The sequence below is a fragment of the Zalophus californianus genome, chromosome 2 (assembly GCF_009762305.2).
Source record: "Zalophus californianus isolate mZalCal1 chromosome 2, mZalCal1.pri.v2, whole genome shotgun sequence".
In the NCBI taxonomy this organism is placed as follows: domain Eukaryota; kingdom Metazoa; phylum Chordata; class Mammalia; order Carnivora; family Otariidae; genus Zalophus; species Zalophus californianus.
In genome coordinates this window covers 81377387-81402153 of record NC_045596.1, presented here as the reverse complement: position 1 = coordinate 81402153, position 24767 = coordinate 81377387, and the positions used below count along the sequence as shown (strand labels likewise).

Genomic DNA, 24767 nt, shown 5'->3' with positions numbered 1-24767 from the left:
AACACCAATACAGGCAGCATGAGTACTATAGGGAAAGTAAGTACAGTCTTTTCCTTTATATTGTGTCATGATTGTGTCCACTTCTGTACTTATTTACCTACACCTCATCACCCAAATGGTATCTATATTCCTAAAACTGGGAGATGATCTTGATCTCGGTACCTCTCCTTCTTTCCCTTTAATTTTATGCCTTTTAAGCACTTGCCTTTCTTCATTTTTTCATTTCTTCAGTAAGCAATATAGCAAGCCCTATATCAAACTTTCCAGAGTCAAAGACATCCCTTCTTTCCATGATCTCACAGAGAGAGTAATTATAAAAGAATCTTTATAAAAGAGTGTGCAAGGGTAGAAAAAGAGAGAAGGACAAAGTGCTCCTAACCTAGCTTTGCTTCCCAGAGAAGGTGACACCTAAGAGGAAACTTACAGAAGAATTCGCCAGGTACAGAAGGAGACAGTTGTGCAGGCAGATAAAACATGAGGAGATACATAAAAGCAAGAAATATATCCCATATAAGAATTTCCAGAATATTTTCTTGTGCTTGGAGGGTAAAATCTAAGACAGGAAATGACCAGAAGTGAGGAAGGAAGAGAGAAAGTAAGGCTACTTCCCAGGTTTCTTTCTTGGGTAAATGAATAGGTTACATGGCCACTCATTGAAACCGAGAATGCAGAGGGAGGAATAGGTTGTATGTTGTGTCTACCACTGGTTGGGGGAGGGGAAGGAAAGAGGAAGGGGAAAGGGGGACAGGAGGAAGGAAAAAGAAATAATGTGTTCATGTTTTGTTGTTGTTGCTGTTGTTTTTTAAAGATTTCTTTCTTTCTTTGTGGGGGGGAGCGGAGGGAGAGGGAGAATCTCAAGTGGACTCTGCACTGAGCGTGGAGCCTGACACAGGGCTTGATCCCAGGACCCTGAGATCATGACCTGAGCTGAAATCAAGAGTCGGACGCTCAACCAAGGGAGCCGCCCAGGCATCCCTAATGTGTTCATGTTTACATGTTGAGTATGAGGTATCTACAGGACATTCAAATAGGAGATGAATAAGTAAGTCTAAATCTTAGGGACAAGTTTATCCATAGATACAGATTGTGAAAGTCATCTCCAAAAGGGTAGTGGTGAATCTATAAAAAGAAAGGTAGAACAACATAGGAAGATAGTAAGTACAGGAGTGGGCTGAAATGAGAACCCCTAAATACTACCTGGCCACCAACAACTTTTCCAACCTTAGTCTGCCAGTGACCACCACCATTTGATGAATTACCACAACTATAATGGTCTCTATTCCCTGCTCCATAACTTACCCCTCTACCCTAAAACTGATTATCTCCCATACCTAGGAACACATACAACTTCCACAATACAAATGCCATCCTCATGCTGAAACAGCCACTGGACAACTTCATTCATGATAATACCAAAAATATTGGTATTATCTACCCCCTTGTTGTATAGCATTATATAATTATAGTTAGTATTGTAAAAATAACTTGAATACAGAAACTGATAGCACAAGAAAGGTTGAATTGGTATTTAGAAGCTATATATACCATATATTTAAGCAATGATTTTTTTTTTCTGGCTTGAGTGTAGAACTGAACTAAACCTTCTAATAATCATTAATATAGGAATTCTCCATCTCTTCGGCCTAAGGAGTTTCCCTTTCTGCCCCCATATTCTATTTCCCAGGTTATTAGGTGCAGAGCAGCCATACTCTGGAAGCCTGGTGTACAATTTTCCATCGAGGAGGTAGAAGTGGCCCCACCAAAGGCAAAGGAAGTTCGCATAAAGGTAAAAAAAAAAATTCATATTTCCAGACCAAAAATCAAAGCTGTTCACTGTAAGTTATACTTTTCACAATGCTCAACTCAGAAAGAAAATTAGATACTCTGCTATTTCTTTTTCATTTCCATCAGTCTTTTAATCCAGCCACACAAAAGATTAGGGAGATACAGCATAGGCTAAACGCCCAAAGGATACTTATTTACAGCTGTAATACTATTACTAATTAAAAAAAGAATTTCTACCCATAAACCATATTTTATGACGAATACAACTATAAAGCCCCCCTGTGAAATAAATTAAGGCTTCAATTATAATAGGAGACATCCCTTGCTTTTCTGTGTTCCAATTCTTTCATTTCTATCATGGGTCTTTCTTCCCCACACTCCTACCCACAAGCTTCAATGAAGGACGAGACCTCTGATTTACACTACGGTTTTACAGCTGTCTTTTCTGAACCGATGTAAGTCTTAAATCATCATTTTGATTCTGAAATTAGCTAATGAAAACCACTGAATTGCTTTAAACAAATTATTATTGGCCCCTGTCTACAATTAAATAAATAAATGCATTAATATTAATGCAGTGTATCAAACTCATAAAAAGGTTTAAAAGATTAACAATTCCTCTCTTCCCCTATGATCCTCTGCCCTGTTTCTTAAATTCCACATATCAGTGATATCATATGATAACTGTCTCTCTGATTGACTTATTTCACTTAGCGTAATACCCTCTAGTTCCATCCATGTGATTGCAAATGGCAAGATTTCATTTTTTGATGGCTGCATAATATTCCATTATATATATATATATGTGTGTGTGTGTGTGTGTATATATATATATATATATACACACTGCATCTTCTTTATCCATACATTTGTCAATGGACATCCAGGCTCTTTCCATAGTCTGGTTATTGTGGACATTCCTGCTATAAACATTGGGGTGCACGTGCCCCTTTGGATCACTACATTTCTATCTTTGGGATAAATACCCAATAGTGCAATTGCTGGATCGTATGGTAGCTCTATTTTCAACTTCTTGAGGAATCTCCATACCTCCATTTCCAGAATGGCTGCACCAGCCTGCATTCCCACCAATAGTGTAAGAGGGTTCCCCTTTTTCTGCATCTTCGCCAACATCTGTTGTTTCCTGGCTTGTTCATTTTAGCCATTCTGACTGGTGTGAGGTAGTATCTCATTGTGGTTTTGATTTTTATTTCCCTGATTTTGATTTGGAGGGGAGGGGGAGTGGGAGGATGGGGTAACTGGGTGATGGACATTGGGAAGGATATGTGTAGTAATGAGCACTGGGTATTATGTAAGATTGATGAATCATAGACCTGTACCCCTAAAACAAATAATACATTATGTTAATTAATTGAATTTAAATAAAAAAAATAAAAAGGATTAACAGTTCTGAAACACCTTTATTTAAGACAGAGAAAACCATGTTACCCTTTGCCTTCCATACAGATTGTGGCCACGGGGCTCTGTGGTACAGAGATGAAAATGTTGGAGAATGAAACCTCTCACTACCATTATCCTATCATTATGGGCCATGAAGCAGCTGGAATAGTTGAGAGTGTGGGAGAAGGAGTGAGCACAGTGAAAACAGGTATGAATTAGCACCTGGAGGTAGGAAATTGCAGCAACTTGGAATCCACATCAGGAAGAAGTGGTATATATACACAATGGAATATTATGCAGCCATCAAAAGGAATGAAATCTTGCCATTTGCAATGACATGGATGGAACTGGAGGGTGTTATGCTGAGTGAAATAAGTCAATCAGAGAAAGACATGTATCATATGACCTCACTGACATGAGGAATTCTTAATCTCAGGAAACAAACTGAGGGTTGCTGGAGTGGTGGGGGGTGGGAGGGATGGGGTGGCTGGGTGATAGACACTGGGGAGGGTATGTGCTATGGTGAGCGCTGTGAATTGTGCAAGACTGTTGAATCACAGACCTGTACCTCTGAAACAAATAATACATTATATGTTAAAGAAAAAAAAGAAGAAGAAGATAGCAGGAGGGGAAGAATGAAGGGGGGGATTGGAGGGGGAGATGAACCATGAGAGACGATGGACTCTGAAAAACAAACTGAGGGTTCTAGAGGGGAGGGGTGGGGGGATGGGTTAGCCTGGTGATGGGTATTAAAGAGGGCACGTTCTGCGTGGAGCACTGGGTGTTATATGCAAACAATGAATCATGGAACACTACATCAAAAACTAATGATGTAATGTATGGTGATTAACATAACATAATATAAATAAATAAATAATAAATAAATAAATAAATAAAACCCCAAAAAAAGCATCTCTTAAATGTTAAGATCAAATGAAACAAAAGGTGAAAATTTGCCCATTTATTAGGAAAGGAGGGATAGTTATTTATAAGTTACACAAAAATACTAAATGTATCTTTGCATTCCTATTTTGATATTAATAAAAACAAGAAATAGAATGCACTAAAACTGAACCTGAAAGTACAAATGAGACAATAATTTATAAAAAAGGAAACTGAGGAAAACTGTTGAAAATTATTAAAATGAAGCATATAATAAACAGCTGAACACACTAGTGGAACCAAATAGGGAAGGAGTCCAGAACTAGATCAAATATATAGAGAAATTTAACACAGGGTTTGGTTTGGCTTTCAGATTTGAGGGGGAGAATGTGGATTACTCAGTAAATGATGCTGAAACAACTGGATAGTCATCTGGGGAAAAAGTTGAGTTGCTATTACATTCTTTATGCCAAGGAAATATGCCATATGAATCCAAGAATTAAATGTGAAAAGTGAAACCACAGAAATGCTATAAAATACCATAAGAGAGGGGTGCCTAGGTGGCTCAGTTGGTGAAGTATCTGCCTTCAGCTCAGGTCATGATCTCAGGGTCCTGGGATGGAGTCCTGCCCTCCACCCCCACCCCCCACCCACCCACCCCCAGTCGGGTTCTCTGCTCAGCAGGGAGCCTGCTTCTCCTTCCTCTCCCTCTCCCTCTGTGCTCTCTCTCTCAAATAAATAAATGGAGTCTTTAAAAAAACAAGAAAAAAATACCATGAGAAAACATTGTATTACCTCAGGGAAAGGAAGGAAATTTTAATCAACACAAAAATCCGGAAGATATGAAATAATACACAGATTAAGTTAACACCATAAAAAGTTTTTAAAATTTTGTTTATAAAAAATACCCCCCAAAATCAACAACAAATATGACAATGGGTAAACTCCCCTAATATATAAAGAATTCTTTGAAAGCAATTTAATAAAAACAGCCCAGTAGAAAAATGGTCAAAGGAAATATACATTTCCTTTGGTGAAAATATATACACGTGAAAAGATGCCTAACCTCAAACATACTGAATAAAATTTTAAAATACAATGGGCACTGGGTATTATATAAGACTGATGAATCACAGGCCTGTACCTCTGAAACCAATAATACATGTTAATTAATTGAATTTAAATAAAAAATGTTTAAAAATAAAATACAATGGGAAAACACTGTTTAACAGAAAAGCAAAGATTTCAAAGTTTGATAATATATAGGGCTGACAGAGTGGAGGCAAATAGCTACCTCAAACCTTATTATATGGAAAGTAAAGTTGTACAACTCTGAATATGGCAATATATAACATCATTTAAATGCATATATTTTAGATCCAATACTCCCAATTCTAGAAAGTTATTCCATAGATCTATACTCATGTATTAGCTTTCTATTGCTGAAATAAAAAAAAAAAAAAAAACACACCACAAATGTAGCAGCTTAAAGCAAAACAACTTTATTATCTCACAGTTTCTGTGGGTCCAAAGTCTGGGTGTGGTTGATGGAGTTCTCTGCTTAGGGTTTCACAAGGCTGAAATCAAGGTGTTGATCAGCTGGGTGATGATCAGATGAGAATCTGGAGATTCTGGAGAAAAATCCACTTCCAAGCTCATTCAAGTTGTTGTCAGTATCCAATTCCTTGAGGTTGTACAACTGAGGTCCTTAACCCTCAGCTGACCCACTGTCAGTTAGGGCCACCATCAGCTGCTTGAAGCTGCTCACATTCCTTCTCATGTGGCCCTTTTGCCCACTTTCAGTCTCAAGGCAGCACTGGCATATCAAATCCTTCTCGTGCTTGCAATCATTTTGTTTTCTTGTGCTTTCTCCTCTTGTCTCCTTTCAAGGGCCTATGTGATTACTTTGTTCTACCTAAATAATCCAGAATAATATCCCTACTTTCATGTCAAATGCTCAATAAACTTAATTACATCTGCAAATCCCCCTTTTCCCTGTAACATATTCACTGGCATGGTAACACATTCAGTTTCTGGGGATTAGAATGGGACATCTTGGGGGGGGACATTTTTAAAATTCTGCCTACCATAGCTCACATGTGCCCAAAAAATTCATTCCATTGTTATTTTTCATGACTGCGGGGCGGGGGCAACTATTAAACAAAAATCACTAAAATGAGAAATCTCCAAGATCTATTGTTAAGTAAAAAAGTAAGACCTACAAAGAAAGTAAACAGTATGTTAGCCTTTATATTTTGAAATGGGTTATACCTCTAAAAGATACCACTGATAAGAACGTAAACTACACTTTTGTGTAAGTTTAAATGTTTTACCATATGTATGTGTACTTTTTTAAAAACTAAAAAATTTAAAAAGCCCAAATACTATAAGGGTTTTTAACTAAAAACATGAAACAGGGGTGCCTGGGTGGCTCAGTCGGTTAAGTGTCTGCCTTCGGCTCAGGTCATGATCTCAGGATCCTGGGATGGAGCCCCACATTGGGGCTCTTTGCTCAGTGGGGAGTCTGCTTCTCTCTCTCCCTTTGCCTGCCACCCCCCTACCCCAGCTTATGCAGGCTCTCTCTCTCCCTCTGAGAGAGAATAAATAAAATCTTTAAAAAATATATATGAAACAAATTTCTCTACAATAATAGACAATGGGTCAGTGAGTAAGTCCATCACAAGCAAGTTATTCTAATCTTTTTCTTATACTTTGCACATTACTAGAGAAACCTGCCTGCCTTTGATCTCATTGCCAATAAGAAAGGATTGATATAAAACGGAGAGCAAACAGACACTCTTTGCTCCCTGATAAAGAAGCTTATTTTACGAGCATATGGTATCCATACTATTTTACATCCAATCCCTCACAGCAGAAGTTGTGTGGAAAACATAGAATGAGACTTGGCTCAATGGCTATATAACAAAATCATTTGGCTTCAAGAGGAATTTACAGGAAGGCAAGCTCCTTGAGATTCAGTTGCTGAGCCCAGGGCTAGACACAGATGCTGAAGACATCCCCTCTTTTCATAAGTATTTGATACTTTCCACAAAATCAAGCACCATTAAGTGTGGAAATAATTCTCAGTTATCATATTTTCTTGGGTGTCTTGTTGAAGTCCTGAAAGCCAGCTATCTCTTTACTTTGAAAAATAATAACCTAATAACGCTTTTGCTCTTTAGGAGATAAAGTTATCACACTCTTTCTACCGCAGTGTGGAGAATGTGCCTCTTGCCTTAATCCTGGGGACAATCTTTGTATACAAATCAAGTAAGGTTTTACTAATATTTTCTTTTTGAAAAATTCAATTTCCTTAGAAGGAATCTAAGTTTTCTAATTCAAAATAAAAATTTTGGGGTTTTTTGTCTATAACAGACAGTCGAAATCCAGCCTGATGTCTGATGGAACCAGTAGGTTTACCTGCAAGGGAAAACCAGTGTATCACTTTGCAAATACAAGCACCTTCTCTGAATACACAGTGATAAAAGAAATCTCTGTTGCCAAGATTGATGCAGTTGCACCTCTGGAGAAAGTATGCCTAGTTAGCTGTGGTTTTTCCACTGGGTATGGTGCTGCAATCAATACTGCCAAGGTGAGGAGCATTTAATATCCAGTATGACTGGAAATCTTGGTCGATGGAGATGAAAAGCCTCAAGCATCTGGGCATGTCTGATCATACAACCTGAGGAAGAATCACAAACCTGCCTCTAAACAACCCTGAGTTCTTTACTGTCTAGTCATCCCATGCCCCCTTCAATATCTTTCCCATTCCTTTTTGGTCAGCAGTAAGTAGCAAATCAAGTCTGGATGCCAGTCACAACTGGAGGTATCAGGAATTCCTGGATGTTAAACATAACACAGTTGACAAAATTACTGTGTTCTTCCATATGCCAGTTCATTCTCTTTTTTTTTATTCAACAAACATTTATGGAGCCATTCACTGCTCCAGGAGCTGACACTCAGCAGCTAACAAAACTCATCGAGCTGCTATTCTGTTGTATAATGTATCAGGTGGTAATCAAGTGCTCATAAAAATAAAAGGATAGTAAAAAGACCAGGTGATGGAGGAGATGTTGCTATATAAGACAAATTGGTCAGGTAATCCCACTCTGAGTGAGTGAGTTACTGTTAAACTATTGTTTCTGAGGCATCCTCCAGCTACCTTCTTTAAAATCTGTTGAATTGCAGTACTTTGTTTTCCCCCAAAGTCCGTTAATCCCAATCCTATATAGAGAAATAGGACAGAAGGAGCTCAATTTGAATTAGTCTCATTTTGAACCCCCCCCCAAAATAAGCCTTTGCCTTCCTACGGGATTGACCTTGTAAGTGATGCAAAGCTTTCCAAAGGAAAAGAGAAAGTAAGGGCTGCAGGAAGATGAGGGTGGTTTTTAAAAACTCAAAAATAACTGGAATCAAATAAATACTATGGTAATAAGTCTTAAGATTTGATGAAATTTCATTAAACTGCTTCTACCTAACGCTAATTCCCAGAACTTAAAACTGTATTTACGGGTAGTTTTTTGCTCCTCTAGCAAAAAGTATTCCACATCTAGAAATACCCTCAGAAACCAAAACTCTCTAGTTACAATGAGTTTTATCTGAAAATGTCCTTTGCTTATACCTCATAAAAGGTATATACAGACTTGGGTCTTTCCAACTGAGTAAAGGCACATGTTTCCCTTTGCTTTTGTTTTCTGCCTTCGTGTGCTCAGGTGACCCCAGGCTCCACCTGTGCGGTATTTGGCCTTGGAGGGGTCGGCCTGTCTGTGATCATAGGCTGTAAAGCAGCGGGAGCAGCCAGGATCATTGGGGTGGACATCAACAAAGACAAATTTGAGAAGGCAAAAGAAGTCGGTGCCACTGAGTGCATCAACCCACAGGACTTCAAGAAACCCATCCAAGAAGTTTTATTTGATATGACAGGTGCTGGTGTGGACTTTTGCTTCGAGGTCATCGGAAATCCAGAAACTGTGGTATGTGATTTTTCCAGAGGGAAAATAACCAATGCTTCTGTCAGTCATAAGTTTAGATTTTAATTGGATGAAAATTCTAAAATTCCCCCCGCTTTTCCTCTAAATTATTTAATCTTCCTTGTGCCCCATGACATCCCAGCTGGTATCCTCTGTCCACTCCTACAAATCTATTCACCATTCCAAACACTGAACTCCCATACTGAGATTTCTTCTCCCTCTGTTCCATCATGCCATTCCTTCAAATAAGAAGACAACCTCCAACAGACAGTAGAGAAAAGCTTTGTAAAGAATTCTCACTGAATTATTTCATAAGCAACAACCTGGTAACTATAAATTCCAAGCCAGAAGATTTAAGCAAGATAAGGATAGTATTGGATTAACAACCGTATAAAAGAATGAGCTTTACACTTTGAGCAGTCTTTCACAGTAGACCTGAGTAAGCTTCCAAAGAAAATATTAACCAGTTTGATTGGATGGATTAACCTCAAAGATGAAGCAAGCAGTAGTTGTTTTTCCAGCTGAACATGGTTATATAAGAGAATATAAATGGAGAGGGAGTTATTTCACAATCTGAGACTTGCTTTCTTTGGGGATTTGTAGAAATAATGTACTATTGGATTGCATGGCTCTATCTCTAGTTAGCTATATGAAAACCCAATAACTGTCTCTTTTAACCTGAGTGCTTTCCTCAGCTTACAAAATGTTTTCATTCCTCACTACAACATGAACTCCCTCGTGTGTAAAAAGGTATAACCAAACCTTTCTCGCAATCTTTCCCACAGACAGTCTTGCTCTGAGAAATAGCCTTTGAAAATAACTAATGGGAACATGTCTGTTTATCACTGTTAATACAAGATGTGATACAACTATAAAGCTGTACTCCTCGATGTCTAAAAGAACAAGTCAATTCTAACCACCCATGTCAGTAATGGCTCTCATAAAAATTATTACTATTGTTGTTGTTGTTATTACCACCATGGCTGTGTTTAGTATTTTCATTTTTTAATTTCCATTTATTGAGTCCTAAAGTGCCAGGTATTATACTAGGCAGCATGCAATGTCTTGTTTATGTTTCAGCTAATCCTTGTAAAGATAAATGTTATTTCAAATGAGGTCAGGGAGCATCAGAAAAGATCGCAGACCATTTAGCAGCTAATCTGAGATTAGGTCCAACTCTTAAGGACATCTTTTAACCCTTGCATTTTCTTGCATTGCTTTACAACAGGAAGCTGCCCTGGCCTCCTGCAATGAGAGCCACGGGGTCTGTGTGATTGTTGGGCTCTTGGCAGGTGTCCAACTCAACATCAGTGGCTGGCTGTTCCTCTCGGGACGTTCTTTGAAGGGAACTGTTTTTGGAGGTATGGATGAAGCAGGGAAAAGTGGAAATGCATGAGGTTTTAGAGGTGGTAAATAGAGAAATGTGTCATAAATGCTTAAGAAGGAACATCAAACAAGAACTTTAGATTACAGTTGTTGTTTCAACACATAAATATCCAAGATGAGGAGATGGATATTAGATGTATACAGTTACTTATTTTTAAATTTTATTTTATTTAAATTTACAGTTACTTCTTGGTAAGCTTTTTATTGATTCGGAAAGAAACCAGTGTCCAAAGTTTAATGCAAATTATAAGTTGAAAAGAAAAGGCAATACTGTCATCAATAACTATACTTCAATTGAGTTATATATCTGCCAAGTGGATTCTTTGAAGAATATACTGAATCACTGTTCAACTAATGTAAGTCTTATCTGAGACAACTGAGTTTTCATTATATCAACTCAAAGATATGAATCATAATGGATTCATGAGTGAAAAGAAATACTACTGATAAAAAGCAAATGAGAATTATTTCCAGAAAAAATTTTTTTCATATAATCCTTTGATTTTCCATTTTTTAAACCTGTCTTAGAACTTGCATTTTAATAGACTTTAGAAGAGTGTTTTATTGAGAAAGTTAAGAAACTAGAAAACTAAACAAATCTGCTTAGGATTCTGGGCTCATAAGCAAGTAATCTACTATTTAAGAAGAAATGTATTTATCCAGAGATTTTGGACAATCTGAATTTTGGGGCAAAAGAGATAAGGATTAGGAACTATATGAATTAATTTACTAGTGAGCTATCTGTGGTCTCCAAATTAGCTATAGCAGTGTGTTGTTACAGACACTAGGAGTCTTACCCAATTCATTTATGAAGAGTAGATAAATGACAGGGCCAGCAAAAACAAACAAATACATAAATAATCCAGTTTAAACTATAATTTTCAGTTCTTCCATTTGGGATAATTGGATACAACCACCGCTTTTTCCCTCTATTATACATGATAATTATTGATTCCAAACACACATACTCAGCTAACTCTTGCAAAATAAGATCACAAATATTTTAAATAATTCTCATAAACTATTTCACTGGCCACTTAAGCATTCATATAACAATTATTATATGAATCCTACCTTCCACAGACAGTATAATCCTCTGGGTCAATAGTTTTCAAATAATGACAATATTTAAGAAAGGCAGGATACAAGATGGCAGTATAGGAAAATCCTAAACTCACCTCCTCCCACAGACACACCAAATCTATAGCCACACATGCATCACTTCCCTCTGAAAAAGATCTAAAAACTGAAAACCGATGAAATGCTCTATACAACAAAGGATAAAAGGATCATATTCCAATGGGGAGAAGAGGCAGAGACATGGTCTTACAAAACCCCACCCCTGGTGCAGTGATACACAATAAGGATGGATCTCAGCAGACAGGCATTTGTCCCTGAAGAGCAAAGGGCTAGTGCCCTACAGCAGGCACCCTGGCCCCTGGGATTTGCACAAGGATGAGATAAGCCCCCAGAATGTCTGGCTTGGAAAACCAACCAGAGCTGACATTAGGCGGGGGTTGCTAAGTGCTATAGGAAACTGAGATTCCCCTCTTAGAAGGCTCATGTATGATCTTGCTCACCCCAAGACCCAGTGAAAAATCAACAGTTTGAAAAGTGCCTAAACTATATGTGAGGAAGATTCATTTGCTAATCTGGGGTCATCAGCAGGAAGGGCAGAGGCCAGTTGAGAAGCTTCCCAATGATGGAGGCACTGGCCGATGCCATTGTTGTACTCTCCACAAAACTGCTAGCATAGGTGAGCAAGCTTGGATACGGCACACTCCCATGGCACTTACTGAGGCCAGAGGGCACAAGTGATTGTAGTGCTTCCCTTTTCCTTTGCTGGGGCAGGAAATCATGAATGGAGTTCTTCTGGTACCTAGCTAAAGTCTGTGAGCATGGGTGGTTGCGACACTCCCCTGACCCTGACTGAGGCTGGCAAGCACAAGCAGTCCAGCATTTTCCTGCTTCCAGCCTAAAGGCAGCATGCACAGAGACAAGGCACTCTCCTGCTGGCATTGCTGAGGCCCACAGATACATGGAATCAAGACATTTTCCCATTGCCTTTCTGAAACCAGGGAGCATGCCCCGCCCCTTACACTCCACCTGGCTAAAACCAGCAGGCACAAACAATCAAAACAAGGGATTCTCCTTGATCACCTAGTCTTTGTGGACAAGAGGGAGAGCATTCCAGAGCTCTACAACAATGTAACAATCAGAAATACAGTTCTTGGCAAACTACCACCCCTAGGGCACTGCAAAGACAATAGACTGAAACAGAACCCCAGCCCTCCTGTGAAAAAGTCTATTTATTTACTCTAGCCTGAGGGATAGGCTTCAGGTTTCTCTTACATCTAGAGGCTAAGGAGGCACTCTCAGGAAATATAAGCAGGAAAGATATCATCCTTCTGTACCTCCTTGGCATTGATACAGCTCAAAAAGATTTCCCAGAAAGGAGCTTATACACTCATCTAAAGCCCTGATTCTTGTAACTGTCACCTACAGTACACCTCTGGACCTCTTGGGCTGGAGGCCACAGAGATTATAATTGCAGCTCCACTCATCTATAGATATTTACATACTTTAAAATGTGTTGCCTGAGAGTCTGGCTTCCAATCAGCCTGAAATTAGTGCTAATGAAATTCCTTCTGTTGGGTCACTGACAGGCTTGGTACACCCTCAACAATGGGGGTATAACAAGAATAAATGAACTGTGTATATTTTGCATTTAATTCCATTTGAAATTCTTCTATAAATAACTTGGACTATCAAAAAAAAAAAGAATAAATCAAGTAGCTTAGACAACCACAATGGTCTGAGAAATAAAAAAGAGCTAGGGAAAGGTTGAACAAGAAGGATCATCACCTAAACAAGGCCATTCCTTCAACAATGAGAGAGGCAGCTCTTTCACCTAATATACAGGAACATAGAGAGTCAAGAAAAAGGAGAACACAGAAATATGTTCCAATCAAAAGAGCAAGACCAAACCTCAGAAAAAGACCCTAATAAGGATAAGTAATCTACCTAATGAAGAATCAAAGAAATGGTCAAGAAGATGCTCACCAACCTCAACAGAAGAATGGCTAAATGCCATGAGAACTTCAACAAAAAGATAAGAAACCTAAATACCAAACAGAAGTCACATAAGTACCAAATGTAGCTTAAGAATACAATAACTGAATTGAAAAACAAACTGGAGGGGTTCAACAGCAGACAGGATGAGGTAGAAGAATGAATCAGTGAGCTGAAAGATAAAGCAATGTAAGTCATCCAGACAGAGCAGCAAAAAGAACAGGGAAATTTTGCAAAATATAGGTAACTTAAGGGACCTCTAAGATAACATTTACATTACAAGGGCCCAGAACATGGAGTAAGAAAGGGCAGAAAATTTATTTGAAGAAATAATGGTTGAAAATTTCTCCAACCTAGGGATAGAGACAGATATCCAGATCCAAGAAGCCCAGAGAATTCTAAATAAGATTAACTCAGAGAAATCCACACTAAGACACATTATAATTAAAATGTCGAAAGGTAAAGAGAGAAACTTAAAAGCAGCAAGAGCAAAACAAATTGTTATATACGAGAAAAACCCCATAAGTCTATTAGCAGATTTCTCAGCAAAAACTTGCAACCAGAAGGGTGTAGCATGACTTATTCAAAGTACTGAAAGGAAAAAGCTTCCAGCCAAGAATACTCTACATGGCAAGGATATCATTTAGATGTGAAGGATGGAGAAAGAGTTTTCCAGACAAGCAAAAGCTAAAGGAGCTCATCACTATTAAACCAGCCATGCTGTTGCATTTCTATACATTAACAATAAGACAGATGAAAGAGAAATTAAGGAATTGATCCCATTTACAATGCACCAAAAACCATAAGATACCTAGGAATAAACCTAACCAAAGAGGTAAAAGATCTGTACTCCAAAAACTACAGAACACTTATGAAAGAAATTGAGGAAGACACAAAGAAATGGAAAAACATTCCATGCTCATGGATTGGAAGAATAAACATTGTTAAAATGTCTATGCTACCTACAGCAATCTATACGTTCAGTGCAATCCTATCAAAATACCATCAACATTTTTCAGAGCTGGAACAAACCATCCTAAAATTTGTATGGAACCAGAAAAGACCCCAAATACCAGAGGAATGTTGAAAAAGAAAACCAAAGCTGGTGGCATCACATTTCGGACTTCAGGCCCTATTACAAAGCTGTCATCAACAAGACAGTATGGTACCAGCACAAAAACAGACACATAGATCAATGGAACAGAATAGAGACCCCAGAAATGGACCTTCAACTCTATGGTCAACTAATCTTTGACAAAGCAGGAAAGAATATCCAATGAAAAAAGGATAGTCTCTTCAATAAGTGGTGCTGGGAAAATTGAAGCCACATGTAGAAGACCATTTTCTTATACAGTACACAAAGATAAACTCAAAATGGATGAAAGACCTAAATGTGAGACAGGAATTCATCAAAATCCTAGAGGAAAACACAGGCAGCAACCTCTTTGACCTCAGCCACAGCAATTTCTTGCTAGATACATCTCCAAAGGCAAGGGAAACAAAAGCAAAAATGAACTATTGGGACTTCGTCAAGATAAAAAGCTTCTGAACAGCCAAGGAGACAGTCAACAAAATTAAAAGGTAACCTACAGAATGGGAGAAGATATTTGCAAATGACATATTAGATAAAGGGCTAGTATCCAAGATTTATAAAGAACTTATCAAACTCAACACCCAAAAAACAAATAATCCAGTCAAGAAATGGGCCGAAGACATGAACAGACACTTCTCCAAAGAAGACATACAAATGGCCAACAGACACATGAAAAAGTGCTCAACATCACTAGGTATCAGGGAAATACAAAACCACAATGAGAAACCACCTCATACCAGTCAGAATGGCTAAAATTAACAAGACAGGAAACAACAGATGTTGGCAAGGAAGCAGAGAAAGGGGAACCCTCCTATACTGTTGGTGGGAATGCAAGCTGGTAAAGCCACTCAAGAAAACAGTATGGAGATTCCTCAAGAAGTTAAAAATAGAGCTACCCTATGACCCAGGAATTGCACTACTAAGTATTTATCCCAGCGATACTAATGTAGTAATCCAAAGGGGCACATGCACCCCAATGTTCATAGCAGCAACGTCCACAATAGCCAAACTATGGAAAGAGCCGAGATGTCCATTGACAGATGAATGGATAAAGAATATAATGGAATATTACTCAGCCATCAGAAAGGATGAATACTACCATTTACATCGACGTGGATTGAACCAGCGGGTATTATGATGAGGGAAATAAGTCAATCAGAGAAAGACAATTATCATATGGTTTCACTCATATGTGGAATGTAAGAAACAGGAAGGGAAAACTGAATGAGAAGTCATCAGAGAAGGAAAAAATCCATGAGAGACTCTTAGCTGTAGGAAACAAACTGGGAGGGTTGCTGGAGGGGAGGTGGGTGGTGGGATGAGTAATTGGGTGATGGGCATTAAGGAGGGCAGGTGATGTGATGAGCACCAGGTGTTATACACAACTGATAAATTATTGAACACTACATCTGAAACTAATGCTGTACTTTAAGTTGGCTAATTGAATTTAAATAAAAATAAATAAAATAAACCAGCCATGCAAGTAATATTAAAGGGACATCTTTAAGTTGAAATGAAATGGCACTAATTAATAAAAATAAATAAATAAAATAAACCAGCCATGCAAGAAATATTAAAGGGACTTCTTTAAGCTGAAATGAAATGGCACTAATTGATAACAAGAAAACATACATAAGTAAAAACCTCACTGGAAAAAATAAATATATAGTACAGGTAGTAGATTAATCACTTACACAGTTACTAAGAAAGTTAAAAGAGAAAAGGAATAAAATTAACTAAAACTACAATAATCAGTTAAGGGATGCATAAAATAAAAAGATGTAAAAAGTGACATCAAAAACATAAAATGTGAGGGGGATAGTAAAAATGTAGTTTGGAATGTGCTCAAATTTAAGTTGCTATCAACTTAAAATAGACTATTATATACATAGGATGATATATGTGAACCTCACAGTAAACAAAAAGCAAAAACTTATAATACACAAAAGAAAATGAGAAAGGAATCTAAACAACACTGTGAAAAGTCATCAACCACAGGGAGAGAGAAAGAGAAGAAAAGAACAGAGGGCAAATACAAAAACAGTCAGAAAACAATTTTTAAAATGGCATGAAGTACATCCCTCCTTTAAATATAAATGGATTAGGGGCACCTGTGTGGCTCAGTCATTGAGCATCTGCCTTCAGCTCAGGTCATGATCCCAGGGTCCTGGGATCGAGCCCCACATCGGGCTCCCTGCTCAGCAGGAAGCCTGCTTCTCCCTCTCCCACTCCCCCTGCTTGTGTTCCCTCTCTCGCTGTCTCTCTCTCTCTATTAAATAAATAAAATCTTTAAAAAATAAATAAATAAAATAAAATAAATAAATATAAATGGATTAAATTCCCTAATCAAAAGACATGGAGTGATTGAAGGGCTATAAAAGAAAAAGAAAAAGATAAATCTATATATACCACCTAGAAGAGACTCACTTCAAAAGTAAGAATATACAAAAGAAAGTAAAGGGATAGAAAAGATATTCCATGCATAAGAAGAAAGCTGGTGTAGCTATATTTATAGCAGATAAAACAGAGTTTAAAACAAAGACTGTAACAAAAGACAAAGAAGGGCACTACATAATGAAAAAGTGGTAAATCCACCAAGGAGATATTAACGTTTATAAATATATATGCACCCAACATAGGAGCAAGAAAATATGTAAAGCAAATATTGACAAACCTAAAGGGAGAACTGACAGCAATACAATAATAAGTAGGGGATGTTAATACCCCACTTACACCAATTGATTATCCAGATAGAAAATCAATAAAGAAACATTGGCCTTAAGTAACACATTAAGCCCGATGGACTTGATAGAGAACATTCCATCCAAAATCAACAAAATACACATTCTTCTCAAGTACAAGTGGAACATTCTCCAGGACAGATGGTACATTAGGCCACAAGACAACTCAAGAAGACTGAAATCATATCAAGCATTTTTCCAACCACAATGGTACGAAACTGGAAATCAATTACAAGAAGAAAACTGGAAAAACTACAAAAATGTAAAGATGAAACAGTATGTTACTGAACAATTATTGGGTCATATTAGAAATCAAAGGAGAAATAAAAAATACCCAGAGATAAATGAAAACAGAAATACAATATACTAAAATCTAAAAAATATGCAGCAAAAATTCTTCTAAGAGGAAAATTCATAGCAATACAGACCAACTTCAAGAAACAAAAAAACTCAAACAATTAACTTTATATCGAAGGGAATAGAAAAAAGAAGAACAGAGCCCAAAATTAGTAAAAGGAGTTAAATAATAAAGATAAGAAAGGAAATAAATGAAAGAGACAAAAAATATAGGAAAAATCGGTTGGGCATCCAACTCTTGATTTCAGCTCAAGTCATGATCTCAGGGTCGTGGGATCGAGCACGGCATCAGGCTCCATGCTCAGTGGGGAGGCTGCTTGAGATTCTCCCTCTCCCTCTCCTTCTGCCCCTGCCCCTGCTCATGCTCTCTCTCTAAAATAAATAAATAAATTATTTTTAAAAAGAAAAAGAAAAAAAATCAATGAAACTAAGAGCTGCTTCTTTGAAAAGATAAACAAAACTGATAAACCTTTACTAAACTCACCAAGAAAAAAGAGGTAGGGTCCAAATAACTAAAATCAGAAATGAAAAAGGAGAAGTAAATGATACCACTGAAATACAAAGAATCACGAGACTACTATGAACAATTATACACAAACTGGACAACCTAGAAGAAATGGATAAATTCCTAGAAATTTACTTTCTCCCAAAACTGAATCATGAAAAAATAGAAAATCTGAATAGAATGACTACTAGAAAGGAGACTTAATCAGTAATTAACCTCTCAACAAACAAAAGTCCAGGACCAGACAACTTCACTGGTGAATTCCAACATTTAAAGAAGAATTAATACTTAAGCTTCTCAAACTCTTTCAAAAAAATGAAAATAAAAGAAAGCTTCCAAACTCATTTTACAAGGCCAGCATTACTCTCATACCAAAACCAGGCCAGGACACCACAAAAAAATTACCAGTCCATATCTCCAATGACCACAGCTGTGAAAAACCTCCACAAAATATTAGCAAACTGAAACAATGATACAATAAAAGGACCACAAAACATGATCAAGTGGGATTTATTCCAGGAATGTAAGGATAGTTCAACATCTGCAAATCAACTGATGTGATACACCCTATTAACAAAATGAAAGATAAAAGTTACATAATCATTTCAATAGATGCAGAGAAAGCATTCTACAAAATTCAATATCTATGCATGATGAAAAACTCTCAACAAAGTAAATATAAAGGGAATGTATCTCAACATAATAAAGACTAATATGACAAAGCCAGAGCTACTATCATATTCAAAAATGGAAAGTTGTAAGTTATTCTTCTAAAATCAGGAACAAGACCAGGATGCCCACTATCCCCACTTTTATTTTAATATAGTATTGGAAGACTTTGCCAAAACTTAGCCACAATTTGGCAATCCAAATTGGAAAGGAAGAAGCTAAACTGTCACTATCTGCAGATGACATGATGCTAAATATACGAAATCCTAAGGATTCCACCAAAAAACTGTTAGAACTAATAATTAATTCAGTAAAGTTACAGGATACAAAATTAACATACAAAAATCTGTTGTTTCTATACACTAATAATGAACTATCAAAAAGAGAAATCAAGAAACAATCACATTTACAATTACATCAAAAAGAATAAAATACCTAGCAGTAAATTTAACCAGAGAGGTAAAAGATTTGTACACTGAAAACTATAAAACACTGATGAGATAAATTGAAGAAGACACAAATTAATGGTAAGATAATCCATGCTGATGGATGAAAAAAGTAGTATTATTAAAATGTCCATAGTACCCAAAGCAATCTATAGATTCAGTGCAATCACTATCAAAATTCCAATGGCATTTTTCACAGAACCAGAACAAATAATCCTAAAATTTGCATGAAACCATAAAAGATCCCAAATAGCTAAAACAATCTTTTTTTTTTTAAGATTTTATTTATTTGACAGAGAGAGACACAGTGAGAGAGGGAACACAAGCAGGGGAGTGGGAGAGGGAGAAGCAGGCTTCCCACCAAGCAGGGAGCCCGATGAGGGGCTTGATCCCAGGACCCTGGGATCATGACCTGAGCTGAAGGCAAACACTTAACGACTGAGCCACCCAGGCGCCCCAGCTAAAACAATCTTAAGAAAGAACAAAGTCAGAAATATCGCACTCCTTAATTTCAAGCTATATTAAAAAGCTATAGTAATCAAAAAAGTATGGTATAGGCATAAAAACAGACACAAAGATGTTGTGTCCAAACAGACTGTCCAAAAAATAAACCCATGCTCATATGGTCAATTAATTTAGGACAAAGGAGACAAGAATATGCAGTAGAAAAAGAACAGTCTCTTCAATAAATGGTGTTGGAAACACTGAACAGCTACATGTAAAAAATAAAACTGGACCATTATCTTATATCATATATAAAAAAGAAATTCAAAATGGATTAAAGACTTGAATATAAGACCTGAAACCACAAAACTCCTAGAAGAAAACATAGGCAGTAAACTCCTTGACACTTGACATCACAGTGCTTTGTTTTGTTTTATTTATTTATTTTTTTTGAATCTGACTCCAAAGACAAAAGAAACAAAAGCAAAAATAAACACATGGGACTACATCAAACTAAAAAGTATCTGCACAGCAAAGGAAACCATCAACAAAATGAAAAGGCAACCTACTGAATAGGAGAAAATATTTGCAAATCATGTATCTGATAAAGGGTTAATATCCAAAATATATAAAGAACTTATACAACTCAACAACAAAAAAATCAAACAATTCCTTTCAAAAAAATGGGCAGAGGATCTAAATACACATTTTTTCCTAAGGAGACAAACAGCTGCCAACAGGCACATGAAAAGACGCTCAACATCACTCATCATCAGAGAAATGCAAATCAAAACCACAATGAGATACCAGCTCATACCAGTCAGAATGGCTAGTGTCAAAAAGACAAAATAACAAGTGTTCACAAGGATGTGGAAGAAAGGGAACCCTGTGGCACTGCTGGTGGGAATGTAAATTGGTGTAGCCACTGTGGAGAACAGTATGGAGGTTCCTCAAAAATTAAAATAGACCTACCATATGATGCAGCAATTCCAGCAATGAAAACACTAATACAAAAAGATACAGACACACTTAGAGTCATTGCAGCATTATTTACAATAGCTGAGATGTGGAAACAACATAAGGTTCTGTCGTGGATGAATGCATAAAGATGTGGTATATACATACAATAAAACGCTGTTCAGCCAAAAAAAAAAAAGAATGAAATTTTGATATTTTCATTATCATGTATGGACCTTGTGGCTATTTTGCTAAATGAAATAAGTCAGAGAGAAAAAAACAAATACCACATGACAAATGAAACAAACAAAACAAAACCCAGACTCACAGATACAGATAACAGATCTGTGGTTGCTGGAGGGAAGGGAGGTTGGGGGTGCAAAATGGGTAAGGGGGATTAGGAAGTACAAACTTCCAGTTATAAAATGAATAAGTCACAGTGATATAATGCATAGCATGGGGAATACAGTCAATAATAGCGTATTCACTTTGTAAGGTGGCACATAGTAACTAGACTTGTGGTAACCATTTCACAACGTATACAAATGTCAAATCACTATGTTGTACAACTGAAACCAATAATATCGTATGTCAATTGTACCTGAAAAAATTTAGAAAGTGGGAGTGACAGTGTTGGCCAAGAGGCTAAACCTCCTACAATGTACACAATGAAGAACTTTCCCCACCCAAAATGCCATGCCATTATTGAGAAACACTGCCTCACCTAGTCCTGGACCCTTTCTTAAAAAAACAACTGGAAGTATTTCTCACATATATATGAAAATGCTTTATAGATCACCAAGCAAAAGGTAATAACTAAGAATAGATCTTCAAAGTTGCCTTCACAAGAAAAAAAGAATTTGTAACTGTGTATGGTGATGGATGTTTACTAGCTTAGTAGTAATCATTTCACAGTATATACAGGCATCAAATCATTATGTTATATACCCCAAACTAATATGTTATATGTTAATTATATCTCAATTTTTTAAAAAGATAAAAAACAAATAGAAAAATACACTAGCCATTCGTGTCATGACATAGAGCAGTAGTTAGAACTGATTACATATAACAGAAGCCAACTTAACAGAAAAAAAGTTTTAGGTAGTTTTGAGAGTAAGCAGGAAGGTTAGAGAACCCGGCCCAGGATGGAACCAAGAAAAGTAAGTAACTGCCAAGATCCTCTCACAGGATAAGCTGCTTATAACACCGCTGCTTCCCTGAACAATTACACTACACTCACCCTTTCCAGGAACGAGCAGGCCATCAAATTCTGGGTCAGGACCCACTAGGCATGTTACTCAGCACAATGCTAAATATAAGGATAGTATTCCTTGAAAATCATGAGAATAGAGAAAAGAGAACACCAAGATTACATTACCTTAGCTGACCCCCTTTCCCTGTGCAATTCTTATTTCCATAAAGTACACCTCATTTTTACCTTGCTTTGTACAAATTCTTTTTCTAAAAGCTGTGACTAAAATCACTACCATGATGAAAGTTCTTCTCTTAAGATACCTGGCTTTTTCAGGAAGCTGCAGATCAAAACACACACACACACACAACTTTTGAATTGCTTCCTTTCATAGTTCCCTAGACTTTGGTCTTTGTTATACATTAGATATGGATTTACAGCTCCCCAAACAGTACAACCTGACACCAAGAACATCTAAGATGAGATCCATGTTCTACTTGCTTTGAGTAAATTCTGCTCTGTAGTATCAGAGGTCTCCTTCAAGAGAAAAGCCTTCTATACAAGGTATATGGTTGGAACAGTCATTCTCAGGATAACTGAGACAATGGGATATCCTTTGATTTCCTCAAAGCCAGCACCTCCAGCAGTTACCTTATATGGCCTTTCTTGTACAGTGAGTCTCATATATAAAATCTGTTGTTTATCTGTGTATTTCCAGGCTGGAAAAGCAAAGAGAGCGCCTCTAAACTGGTTTCTGATTATATGGCAAAGAAGTTTAATCTAGATCCGCTAATTACCCATACTCTGAATCTGGATAAAATCAATGAAGCAGTTGAATTCATGAAAACCGGAAAATGGCAAGTTGCTCACATAATTTTTATGTCTGTGTTTGGGACCAAGAAAAAGGAGTGTGGGGGCTGGGGGAGGCAGTAAAGGAATTTAAGGTTTCAGGAATTTGTAAAACATTTCCTTCCCCTCTATATCTTATTTTATTCCCAGTTTATAAAAGATGTAAGCCCGCAAATACCTAAGTGTTCACCTACTCTTGCCAATAGTGTTTAATTTACAATCTGGTGGGTTTCTTCTTTTTACATGGCACATTAACTGATGAGGTTAGCTCATAAAATTTTAGCCCAAGTTCAAGTTCATAGTTTATAAAGAGGGCCACTTGTTTTTGTTTCATATCAAAGGAGAAATTATCTTAAGAATTCCAGATTCTGATATCTATCTTTGGCCCACAAACCAGACACCAGTGTAAATAAATCACCAGTCATAAATTGGACACTGGCATTCCCCACAAGGGAATAAGTCTGCTTACATATTCTTTACTCTTGGTGCTTCATGCCATTTTGAAAAATCTCACAACCGATTTAATCTGCCTATTTTTACCTGACCTGAGGAAGGAGAATCTAACTTACTTGTCTACAAAGTAAAAAAACTGAAATCCAAAACAAATGTTGTTTTAGAAACATTTCAACTTTTTTTTTCAGTATCCGCTGTATCCTGCTACCTTAAGTACAATGTGATATATGCAAGATCTGCAGCTTATTTCACCAACTAAATTGTGTTCTGTATCATTTTCGTGGTCTAGAAGAATTATCTACACAACGCTGTTTCTATTTTCTTGCCTCCGATACATTCAGCAGTATGCTCATATGTGGATTCTACCTACCCCCACTACCCTCACCAACATTGTTCTTATGTGACCCAATGTCACCCAGTAACATCCTCCCTTTTAAAGTTTGATCTGAATCACCCAATTTCAGACCCTTTAAACAAGTCACCCCAAGATACTCCCATTTTCATCTCTACCTCTGGGCCCATGTTTCCTTGCATATTTTCTCTCCCACCCCATGAAGCTCTGCCCATTTCACACCAAAGAAACAAAACCTCACCATTCATGAGTTTATTAAACATTCAGGCTGAAGCAAGCTGATGGAAGAGGGGAGGTCTTCATTACATCAACTTAAATAAATCCCCAATGAACATTGAGTATTTCATTCTTTTTTTTTTTAATGTACTAACGTTTTTAATAGTCTGATCAGATCAATTCACATCACCAGGTCAACCTGGGCCTGCTCACGTGACACAGCCGAGGCACACAGTGTCCCCACCTACCAGCTCTCCTGCCTTCCTGGCTACCAACAACATTGAAACCCCTACACCTCCCTGAACAGACTGGCATTTTTAAAATTTTGGATAAAACTATTTCTTCCATAGACTTCAAACAATCAACTAGCCAAGTTAATTATGGTACATCTAAATAAAGTTTAATACTAACCCTAACGTGTGACTGTGGTTTACAAAGAGCTCTGTATCACCTGGGATAGCTTTCAGTAGCAATTCACTACAACTAGTCCTAAAAAATAACAACAATAATAATAATAATTAGAGAATTAAAACCCAACAGCAAGTTGAATGGTTAAAATCACATAAGAACTGGAATTTGGGGTGGGGGTGTCCTCAATAGCTGAGCTTGTCCTAGTAGCAAAATGCCAGCCTCCAGGTAGGGCTCAGAAAGGTCTGGGGCCCTCCAGGTCAAGGGTTAAGCTCAGGGGCTCTCAGAGGGCGCTCACCCCATGGTCCATGGGATGCTGTAGGCTTCCAGCTTCCTTGAAAACAGTTGGGCATCAGCATTGTGTAAGTGTGTGGAGACCCTAATGTGGTTTCTCTTGAAGGATATGAGAATTTCATTCTTAATATAACTCCCCTCGGAGGAACTTCTAGTGGTATTTCATCTTATATAACCCAGCCTCAAACCATCACTTATGTCGATGGCACTTACCTCTTCTCTTCTGGATTATCAAAGCAAATTCAAGTTCTTCTTCAACTGGCCAGGACAGTTTAGCTCTCAGCAGTTCATA

At 37.4% G+C, this 24767-nt stretch overlaps 1 protein-coding gene across 1 annotated transcript; it reads left to right on the top strand.

The window, feature by feature from the left end:
• Positions 1–24174, top strand: LOC113924883 (alcohol dehydrogenase 6-like). Its single transcript, XM_027599210.1, has 9 exons — positions 1–36; positions 1685–1786; positions 3253–3394; positions 7251–7338; positions 7444–7660; positions 8781–9041; positions 10267–10399; positions 22622–22760; positions 23394–24174. The coding sequence occupies exons 1-9, from the start codon at positions 19–21 to the stop codon at positions 23416–23418; spliced, it is 1125 nt and encodes a 374-aa protein (XP_027455011.1). The 5' UTR covers positions 1–18; the 3' UTR covers positions 23419–24174.
• The last annotated feature ends 593 nt before the right edge of the window (positions 24175–24767 follow it).